Source organism: Nannobrachium achirus (genome assembly GCF_963921795.1).
Source record: "Nannobrachium achirus genome assembly, chromosome: 21".
NCBI classification, from domain to species: domain Eukaryota; kingdom Metazoa; phylum Chordata; class Actinopteri; order Myctophiformes; family Myctophidae; genus Nannobrachium; species Nannobrachium achirus.
In genome coordinates, this window is record NC_137828.1 from 30,813,809 (window position 1) to 30,825,069 (window position 11,261).

Below are 11,261 nucleotides of genomic sequence, written 5' to 3' on the forward strand. Positions count from 1 at the left end.
CAGAAGGCCGACTTACAGTATGTAAAACACATTTTTCGATATTACTCCTTCAGATTTTATCCGAAAATCTCACAAATCACAAATCAGTAATCAGTAATCTCACAAATCAGTACACAGTACAGTGATGTGATCATGACAGATTTGTCAGATATCATATTCTATCTAATTGGCTAACATTGAATTCCATGGTTTGCAGGATTGCTCCTTTTTGAACAAAATGTCTCAAACGCAGCCTGCTATGTGTGTGGGATTTTGCACACACATTCCCACTAGGCCAAGGAACAGATGCCACCCTTCTCACATTGGCCTGTTATAGCGCCACCAGCGGGTCAATTTTTGCAAAACACATTTTTGGAACAAAATGCTTCAAATCCCGCATGCAGCGTCTGATTGCCGTGAAAGGCCCAAGAACACGTGGCACCCTTTTCACTTTGGCCTATTATAGAGTCACCACTAGGCCAAAAAAAAACCTACCTGACCTGCCGGAGTCCTGTTCGGAAGAACACTGCTTCTAGTTTTTCTTTGATGTCTTCTTTGCTTTCCCTTGATGCCTTTTTGCTTTCCTGCTTTTTATGCCTTGGCCACTTTATCGCTGCTTGCAGCTATATTTATTATTATTATTACATAATTCACCAGGAACGTTACCATTAGCTCTGGAGACTGGCAGGTTTAACGCCAAACCAGAGGAAAGAAGATATTTTATGTTTTGGTTGTTGAAGCCCTATAAATATGATGATATAAGAGAGATATTCGTTAGTAAGATGTCTTCTTTTCATGGTGATTTCCTTGAGTTTGATGATTGTGAAAAAACCTGAGGTATGTTTTTGTTAAAGGAGCTTTAGTTGTGGCATATTTTAGACAGACAGGGACATGTAGGCCTACTGTAGTCAGCAGTTATAATAAACAAACATAAGAATACAGCAGGTATGCACAGGCAAATATGCTTTGCACAAAATGTTCAATATCCCAAAGACTTTTTCCTCTCTGTGATGGACTGATGGTCGCATGTGGACCAGTTAGGCAAGAAGCCTCATTAACCTATGTTTACATTTAATATCAGTATCAATATGAACAGTATCACTGGAGGGGAACCTCATCAAGTTATATCAGCAGTGAGCACCTGTTTATATTTAACCAGTGGTGAAAAAAATGAAGAGAAATGGCATGTGTTTATGGAAGCAACGGCATACTGTGAAACACGTGTTTCGAACATAACCCCTGTTTGTGAAGTCCTGAAAGAAGCATATTTTGAGTTAAAAGCCCCGGTTTTGGGAAAAACTTTATTTCATGTTTTAGGGGAACGCCCCTTGAATAAAACAACGCTTATTGCGTTTTCACCTTGAGAACTGTTTCCGTGTGCTGGTTTGTGTTCAAACTTCAAAATACTTAACGTTTAAAAACTTTATTTGAAGACATTTACTACTTGAATTATTTGAAAACATTGTTTTGGAGACTTGAGTGATTTAAAAGAGATGCTTACGTTGTTGAAAATGGCAAGGTTGTTAACCTTCTGTTTTGAAGGTTTACAACCTGATGACCAGCTCTTCAACAAAGAAGACAACAAATGAAAAAGTTGGAAAATAAAGATATTGAGAGTTAAGACCTTGAGGAGTTAACTTTATCACTGCTTGCAGCTATATTTATTATTATTATTACCCTTATTATTATTACTAGAAGCTGGGCCGCCCTTCGGGCGGCCCAGCGTCTAGTCGGCGACCTGGCCAACTCGGAACAATGTAAATAGGGAATGAATGCCCCGCCCTTTAATGCAAACCCCATTATACCTGTTTTCATAGGACCTGTTTTGACCATCTGTCTGCCTGTGTCCATTTATGCCCATATATGGAGATATCTGTATCTGTCTGTCTGTCGGCGTCCATTTTATGTCCATATAGAGATCACTGCAGTTATAGTTCTGGGTCCATTATATGCCCATATATGGAGATATCTGTCTATCTGCGTCCATTTTATGCCCATATATGGAGATCTCTGTATCTGTCTGTCTGTGTCCCTTTTATGCCCGTATACGGAGAACTTTGTGATTCTGCGTCCATTGTATGCCCATATATGCCATATATGGAGATATCTGTTTATCTGCGTCCATTTTATGCCCATATATGAGATCTCTGTCGCTTTTTCAAACAGATGGTCAAAACGGGTCCTATGACAATAGGTATAATGGGGTTTGCATTAAAGGGGGAACCGGCACTGTGTCTGCAACACAGTCGGAGGCACAGACAGATACAGAGATCTCCATAATGGGAATAAAGGGACACAGACAAACAGGTGGAGGAGGAGACAAACTTAATGCAAACCCCATTATAACTGATGTCATAGGACCCGTTTTGACCATCTGTTTGCCTGTGTCCATTTATGCCCATATATGGAGATATCTGTATCTGTCTGTCTGCGTCCACTTTATGCCCATATATGGAGATCTTTGACCATCTGTTTGCCTGTGTCCATTTATGCCCATATATGGAGATATCTGTATCTGTCTGTCTGCATCCATTTTATGCCCATATATGGAGATCTATGCAGACACAGTGTCAGTTCCGGAAAATCCTGATGTCAGACATCAGAATCCGAACCTTTCGTGCTGGTTACAGAAAATCGTGTATCGGGTCGGGTCGAGGCCGAGCACTGCACTACCTGCTGCGGTGGGGAACGCGCGTGCCGAATTTGAAATAGGGAATGAATGCCCCACCCTTTAATGCAAACCCCATGAATGCCCCACCCTTTAATGCAAACCCCAATATACCTGTTGTCATAGGACCCGTTTTGACCATCTGTTTGTCTCTGTCCACTTATGCCCATATATGAAGATCTCTGGACACACAGTACCGGTTGCGGAAAACTCTGATGTCAGACATCAGCTCCGCATACGGGCATTCATTTTATTCCCATATATGGAGAACGCGCGTGCCAGTGGGACGAACGGTTCTCGAGATACGCGGATTACATACATACATACACACTCACAGAGATTTTTTGTTGACTCATGTGGCGTACGTGATGTCAGAGCCTTTTATGAGGTGATGTCACAAATCTCACAATGAGTCAGCGCTTGCACCGATTTCAGTTCTCAGTCTTATGCCCATATACGGAGATATCTGTCGGGTCGAGGCAAGATGCCCATATATGGAGTTCTCAGTATACAGAGATATCTGTCGGGTCTAGGGTCTGTGTCCCTTTTATGCCTATATACGGAGATATCTGTCTATATATGCCCATATACTGTATGGAGATCTCTGTATCTGCCCATATGCCCATATATGGAGTTCTCAGTCTTATGCCCATATACGGAGATATCTGTCGGGTCGAGGCAAGGCCCGGCACTGCAGTGATGTCACAATGAGTCAGCGCTTGCGCCCGGCACTGCAGTGATGTCACAATGACCGATTTTGCGCTGATTTCCTCCGGAACAGCCTGATGTCAACAATCAGCCCCGCATAAGGAGATTCCGAACGTTTCGCGCCGGTTAGGGAAAACCGCGCGTCGGGTCGGGTCGAGGCCCGGCACTGCACTCCGTGCCGCGGCGGGGAGCGCGCGTGCCGAATCTGAAGCTGGTGGGACGAACGGTTCTCGAGATACGCGGATTACAAACACACACGCAGAGACTTCTCGCATTTATAGATAGATTACATAATTCACCAGGAACGTTACCATTAGCTCTGGAGACTGGCAGGTTTAACGCCGAACCAGAGGAAAGAAGATATTTTATGTTTTGGTTGTTGAAGCCCTATAAATATGATGATATAAGAGAGATATTCGTTAGTAAGATGTCTTGTTTTCATGGTGATTTCCTTGAGTTTGATGATTGTGGAAAAAAACCTGAGGTATGTTTTTGTTAAAGGAGCTTTAGTTGTGGCATATTTTAGACAGACAGGGACATGTACTCAACTGTAGTCAGCAGTTATACAAAACAAACATAAGAATACAGCAGGTATGCACAGGCAAATATGCTCTGCACAAAATGTTCAATATCCCAAAGACTTTTTCCTCTCTGTGATGGACTAATGGTTGCATGTGGACCAGTTAGGCAAGAAGCCTCATTAACCTATGTTTACATTTAATATCAGTATCAATATGAACAGTATCACTGGAGGGGAACCTCATCAAGTTATGTCAGCACCTGTTTACATTTAACCAGTGGTGAAAAAAATGAAGAGAAATGGCATGTGTTTATGGAAGCAACGGCATACTGTGAAACACGTGTTTCGAACATAACCCCTGTTTGTTAAGTCCTGAAAGAAGCATATTTTGAGTTAAAAGCCCCGGTTTTTGGAAAAACATTATTTCATGTTTTAGGGGAACGCCCCCTTGAATAAAACAACGCTTATTGCGTTTTCACCTTGAGAACTGTTTCTGTGTGCTGGTTTGGGTTCAGACTTCACAATACTTAACGTTTAAAAACTTTATTTGAAGACATTTACTACTTGAATTATTTGAAAACATTGTTTTTAAGACTTGAGTGATTTAAAAGAGATGCTTACGTTGTTGAAAATGGCAAGGTTGTTAACCTTCTGTTTTGAAGGTTTACAACCTGATGACCAACTCTTCAACAAAGAAGACAACAAATGAAAAAGTTGGAAAATAAAGATATTGAGAGTTAAGACCTTGAGGAGTTAACTAAAATCTGTGGGAACTTGACAAGCCTGTGGCTAAAAGTGTTCATTCATTGAACTGTGGGTTGAACTCAATTGACTTGTTTGTTTGTGGTTGCTTTGAAACGTATTGGTTACAAACATAACTTGGGTACTTTGATTTGACTTGACTTTTGCGTTTACATTTCGTAAATATCTAATTATGGAGAAGTGTAAAATAAAAATCACACCAGTGTGAATGGAGCGGTGGTGTCCATGCATTTCAAGGTTGTGTGTATGCGTGCATGAACAGTACATTTCAAGGCTGCTCAACAGTCACCCAGCGGTATTGCAGGCCAGGCTACAGACACTCATAGCTACACACATGGTCACGCTAAGGAGACGGTGTGACCACCGCTGAATATTTCTCTGGTAGACAGAATCTACCTGGCACCCCTAAAATTGGCACTTTGGAAACTATTACACACACACACACACACACACACACGCGCACACGCACACGCACACGCACACACACACACACACAAGATATTTTAATTTAGAGAGGTTATTTTACAGGTTCCAGTCAGTGTTTTATGTCTTTAACGCCGATGATCACCGGTTCAAGTCTCACCTCATGCGGACTATTTAAATTACGTATTATAGTGTTTGGAAGAGCACTGCTTCTAGTTTTTCTTTTATTTCTTTTCCCACTTTTCCCTTGCTTTCCAGAGCTGCTTTTTAGCTTTTTTGCTTTCCTGCTTTTTCTGGCTTGGCCACTTTATCGCTGCTTGCAGCTATATTTTTTTATTATTATTATTTATTATCATCATCATCATCATCATCTTAGCCTACAGTAACTTATCTTAGTTTTTGCCAGACCCATGAAATGGGTAGGCCTACATAAGCAAATGTCGGTCTGTCCGGGTTTTCTATATAAAGGGTATATATGATGATGACATGATGATGACATGCCTACAAAAGGATGATGACAGACAGGGGGTCTGGCACAACCAGGTTGACCTGGTCTAGTTCTTATTATTATTATCACCACCTCAATCACAACATTGCATCTTGCTTCTTGTCCCTGTAGACTAGAGTAGCTAGTGACAATAAGACCTTGCTTCTCTTTATTCTTAAACCTCACATCAACAATTTGCGCTGTTGAATGCAACTACATTGAACGTGAATGCGCGTTCGCGTCTACTGCATACATGAACGCGCAGCGGCAGCATGGAGTTACAGAGGCAGGGTGGCTGTGCTGGCGAAACAAACACAAACATGCTTAAAAAGTTTGTTTCAACCGATCAATTACTTTTTCTAGGCGGTCGGAACTAAAGACACATGTACCATACTACACATCTCTCCCGGGACTGTATTCTTTTTTTTAATACAACACAGAAAAAGGCTTTCACGGAAAGGGTGACAGTCCTTTGCTGCCTGAAGACAGAGCAGCGAGCGGAGGGGGAGAGGCTATGGGGAGAGTAGCTCTGCCTCTGGTCCACAGCGTTAGCGTGGGGACTGGGGACTGGGGAGAGGTGACGATCGATGCTCACACAGTGTCACAGCCGGAGATCATAGATGTTGGATCATCATAATAACATCGTTGGCTATTGTCGGATGTTTTCAGTTGTGGGCCATTTCACAGTAACGCAACTACGCAAGTTTACTAAAGCAATTCAATGTTGTTACGGATGCGACCGGCCACGGGTGCGTTCAAGAGTACCGAAACTTGGTACCGTTCGTTTTTAATTCAATCGATACTCGGTAGTACCGACGTGATTCGGTCGATACCATTAAAAGTACCGACTTCGGTACCCAACCCTAGCTCCAGGGCAGGGACAGGAGACAGGACAAATGCTATCGGGGGGCAACGCAGGCCTCAAAAAGAGGATTGCTATCTCTGCCAATAAGGCTAGTGCTATCAGACTTGCCCAAAGCAAAGGCACGCACGCGTAGACACACACACACACACACACACACACACACGTATATAATCCAAAGGAAAAGGGGAGCTGACTTGTATACCTGTGAGTGCAGTTGTCAGAGGACAGAGAGAGAGAGAGAGAGAGAGAGAGAGAGAGAGAGAGCGAGCGAGCGCGATGGAGGATGATGGAAAAATGAATGGCATGGAGAGAATGGCAGCCTGCTACCAGGGATTCGACCCAGTGGCGTATCTGCAGTACAACTACACCCCACCCCGAGCTGACTTTGAGCGACAGGACAGCATTGTGCCCTGGAAACTGGGCTGCCTCCACAGAGCTTTCACTGAAGGTGGGTGAGGCTGACACCATTTGAGTGTGTCCACACTTTTCCAAAGCTTGAAAGGTAGTTGTTTTGGGATGTTATACTGTAGCTATATATATACAGTCCATTCGAATAATCACATTATTCACATTACAGTGCGTGGCAAATCCTTTCACATTTTATGCCACTTTCTGCATGTTGTGAATGTGACTCATCTAGACTATTCTTTGTGTTTCTTGATTCTATCTTTTCATTGCTGATCCTGAAAACATTTCCATCACAAGGGTGACTTCTCCCTCCCTCTGTCTAGGCAGTTGTCTGCAGCCACAGCGATTTTTTTTTAATTTGATTTCTATTTTATGCCCCACTCTTGTGAGGCATAAAAAACTCTTATTTTCTCAAGGGCCATTTTAGATAGAGATACTAGGCTCTGTCTTGGATATAAAAAAAATGTAACACCTTGCTCAAATGAAATTAGAACTTTAATAATCCCAGACGCAAAACATGTTCATGTCAGTCGAACCAAAAGTAGGCAGAGAACAGCAAAGGAAGGTAGATCAGAACACAGTTCAAATAAAATGTAAAAATTTTGTTCTCTGTTATCTTGACAGGTGACATCAGCGGTGAGGTGCTGGTGGACGTGGGCTCGGGGCCCACGCTGTACCAGGTGCTGAGCGGCTGTGAGGTGTTCAGCAAGGTGCTCCTCACAGACTACCTGGAGGTCAACAGACAGGAGCTGAAGCGTTGGCTCCAGGACCAGGACGGAGGCAGCCTGGACTGGACGCCCTACCTGCAACACGTCTGCAAGCTGGAGGGACGCAGGTACAGTGGGACCAAACTCTATAGGGTTATCCAGCGCTTTGAAAAAGATGCCATCAGATTCATTATGTTGTGAAATGAAATGAGAGTTAAGCTCACACCTGTCATTCAGTATAATCATGGCCCTTGTCTTCCCGGTCAGCAACTGTGGTTGATTAACTGAGGGGATTCCCAGCTTTTCCATGACATGGACCCCCAAATAGCCTGGCGGGGGGTGAAACAGCTTTTAAAGAGAGACGATCCACAAGCGCACAATGCATTGTGAGCAGTGAGTGCAATGAAAAAAGAAAAGAAAGATGACATCCCCAACATAGGGCTTGTTTGGCCCCCTGGTTTTCCTTTCCTTTCAATTGACCCCACTATAATAAAACATTAACATAGAACAATTATTGACGCCTCATTTTAATTGCTATATGTTTCCTTCTTAATCAGGTATAGGGAACAGTACATTATTCCTGGTTTGACTTTGGTCTCGTCTCATGACGCTTATATTGTTGTTAGATCCTCAGCGTGGGCAGAGAAAGCGGCCAGGCTGCGTCTGGTGGTCTCCGACGTCCTCCCCATCGACGTGCACTGCCCGCGGCCCCTGGCCCCCGACGCCCTCCCCTCGGTCGGCGCCGACTGCCTGGTGTCCTGCTTCTGCCTGGAGAGCGTCAGCCCCGACCTGGCCGCCTTCACCAGGGCCCTGGGACACATCCGGGGCCTCCTGCGACCCGGGGGACACCTGCTCCTCATCGGGGCCCTGGGGGAGAGCTACTACCTGGGGGGGCCCGGGGTGAAGATCCCCGTGGTGCCCCTGGAGGAGTCGCAGGTGTGCAGCAGCTTGAAGGAGAGCGGCTACACGCTGATAAGGATGGAGGTGTACACACTGCCACAGGACATGAGGGTGGGGGTGGACGATGTGACCGGAGTGTTCTTTGTAAAAGCAAGGAAGGAGTAGAGAGGTGGAGCTTGGTGGGTCCAGCTGGTTTAAAACATTATTTCATGTTTTAGGGGAACGCCCCCTTGAATAAAACAACGCTTATTGCGTTTTCACCTTGAGAACTGTTTCTGTGTGCTGGTTTGGGTTCAGACTTCACAATACTTAACGTTTAAAAACTTTATTTGAAGACATTTACTACTTGAATTATTTGAAAACATTGTTTTTAAGACTTGAGTGATTTAAAAGAGATGCTTACGTTGTTGAAAATGGCAAGGTTGTTAACCTTCTGTTTTGAAGGTTTACAACCTGATGACCAACTCTTCAACAAAGAAGACAACAAATGAAAAAGTTGGAAAATAAAGATATTGAGAGTTAAGACCTTGAGGAGTTAACTAAAATCTGTGGGAACTTGACAAGCCTGTGGCTAAAAGTGTTCATTCATTGAACTGTGGGTTGAACTCAATTGACTTGTTTGTTTGTGGTTGCTTTGAAACGTATTGGTTACAAACATAACTTGGGTACTTTGATTTGACTTGACTTTTGTGTTTACATTTCGTAAATATCTAATTATGGAGAAGTGTAAAATAAAAATCACACCAGTGTGAATGGAGCGGTGGTGTCCATGCATTTCAAGGTTGTGTGTATGCGTGCATGAACAGTACATTTCAAGGCTGCTCAACAGTCACCCAGCGGTATTGCAGGCCAGGCTACAGACACTCATAGCTACACACATGGTCACGCTAAGGAGACGGTGTGACCACCGCTGAATATTTCTCTGGTAGACAGAATCTACCTGGCACCCCTAAAATTGGCACTTTGGAAACTATTACACACACACACACACGCGCACACGCACACGCACACGCACACACACACACACAAGATATTTTAATTTAGAGAGGTTATTTTACAGGTTCCAGTCAGTGTTTTATGTCTTTAACGCCGATGATCACCGGTTCAAGTCTCACCTCATGCGGACTATTTAAATTACGTATTATAGTGTTTGGAAGAGCACTGCTTCTAGTTTTTCTTTTATTTCTTTTCCCACTTTTCCCTTGCTTTCCAGAGCTGCTTTTTAGCTTTTTAGCTTTCCTGCTTTTTCTGGCTTGGCCACTTTATCGCTGCTTGCAGCTATATTTTTTTATTATTATTGTTATTTATTATCATCATCATCATCATCATCTTAGCCTACAGTAACTTATCTTAGTTTTTCTTATTATTATTATCACCTCAATCACAACATTGCATCTTGCTTCTTGTCCCTGTAGACTAGAGTAGCTAGTGACAATAAGACCTTGCTTCTCTTTATTCTTAAACCTCACATCAACAATTTGCGCTGTTGAATGCAACTACATTGAACGTGAATGCGCGTTCGCATCTACTGCATACATGAACGCGCAGCGGCAGCATGGAGTTACAGAGGCAGGGTGGCTGTGCTGGCGAAACAAACACAAACATGCTTAAAAAGTTTGTTTCAACCGATCAATTACTTTTTCTAGGCGGTCGGAACTAAAGACACATGTACCATACTACACATCTCTCCCGGGACTGTATTCTTTTTTTTAATACAACACAGAAAAAGGCTTTCACGGAAAGGGTGACAGTCCTTTGCTGCCTGAAGACAGAGCAGCGAGCGGAGGGGGAGAGGCTATGGGGAGAGTAGCTCTGCCTCTGGTCCACAGCGTTAGCGTGGGGACTGGGGACTGGGGAGAGGTGACGATCGATGCTCACACAGTGTCACAGCCGGAGATCATAGATGTTGGATCATCATAATAACATCGTTGGCTATTGTCGGATGTTTTCAGTTGTGGGCCATTTCACAGTAACGCAACTACGCAAGTTTACTAAAGCAATTCAATGTTGTTACGGATGCGACCGGCCACGGGTGCGTTCAAGAGTACCGAAACTTGGTACCGTTCGTTTTTAATTCAATCGATACTCGGTAGTACCGACGTGATTCGGTCGATACCATTAAAAGTACCGACTTCGGTACCCAACCCTAATGAGGTCCACTCCGGAATTCAAAAGTTGAGTAAAAGTACCAAAGTATTGATAGCAAAATGTATTTAAGCACCAAAAGTAAAAGTACTCATTATGCAGAATATCCCATTTAAAAATAAAAGATCTACAAGCTCATAATGCGTCGCATTGTGAGCTTGTAGATCGGCTATTTTCAAATGGCCGAAGTTTATATAGGGCTGAAGTTGTTAAAGCTATACTGTGTAAGATGCTCAACTAGTGGTCAGTAGCCCTATAGCAAACGCGGGTCGCGTCCGCGTCTTTCGGCCGTGTTTCGTACCTTCACACCCCCGCGTCTGCCTCCTCCTCGCCGAGATCTATCTTTAGAGGGGTCCCTGGTTCCTGTGCGTTCAGGCATTCCGGAGAAACGGACTACTTCACCCTGCCTGGTAGGCGAGATTACCTTTTGAGTATAGAGACACACAGGCGACTACAAATATTGCCGCCATAGCGACCCCACTTCAAGATGCGCTGTGATTGGCCGGCAGTGTATAACCCTCGCTGTGATTGGCCGGTAGTGTGATGACGTAATTTTTCTGCGAAAACAGGGGCCCGGTCAGGATCATAGAAAACATATAAAGAGAAGGCTTTAGAAGCTGAAAATAATGGAGTGGGTGTTCTAAAACTTTAGCGATTTAACAGTTAGGACAATTTTAAGATTTGTTTTA

At 43.7% G+C, this 11,261-nt stretch overlaps 1 protein-coding gene across 1 annotated transcript; it reads left to right on the top strand.

Annotated features, from left to right (window-relative positions):
- The first annotated feature begins 5,819 nt into the window (after positions 1–5,819).
- Positions 5,820–9,106, top strand: LOC308306901 (phenylethanolamine N-methyltransferase-like). The gene is made up of 3 exons (XM_080751956.1): positions 5,820–6,860; positions 7,445–7,655; positions 8,154–9,106. The coding sequence occupies exons 1-3, from the start codon at positions 6,689–6,691 to the stop codon at positions 8,590–8,592; spliced, it is 822 nt and encodes a 273-aa protein (XP_080608082.1). The 5' UTR covers positions 5,820–6,688; the 3' UTR covers positions 8,593–9,106.
- Positions 9,107–11,261: the final 2,155 nt, after the last annotated feature.

What these genes read in the sequence shown, in the direction of transcription:
- LOC308306901 (XM_080751956.1), top strand. Translation starts at nt 6,689, where the DNA reads ATGGAGGATGATGGAAAAATGAATGGCATGGAGAGAATGGCAGCCTGC. An exon ending in CCACAGAGCTTTCACTGAAG is followed by an intron (nt 6,861 to 7,444) that starts GTGGGTGAGGCT and finishes TTATCTTGACAG; the next exon opens with GTGACATCAGCGGTGAGGTG. An exon ending in TGCAAGCTGGAGGGACGCAG is followed by an intron (nt 7,656 to 8,153) that starts GTACAGTGGGAC and finishes TATTGTTGTTAG; the next exon opens with ATCCTCAGCGTGGGCAGAGA.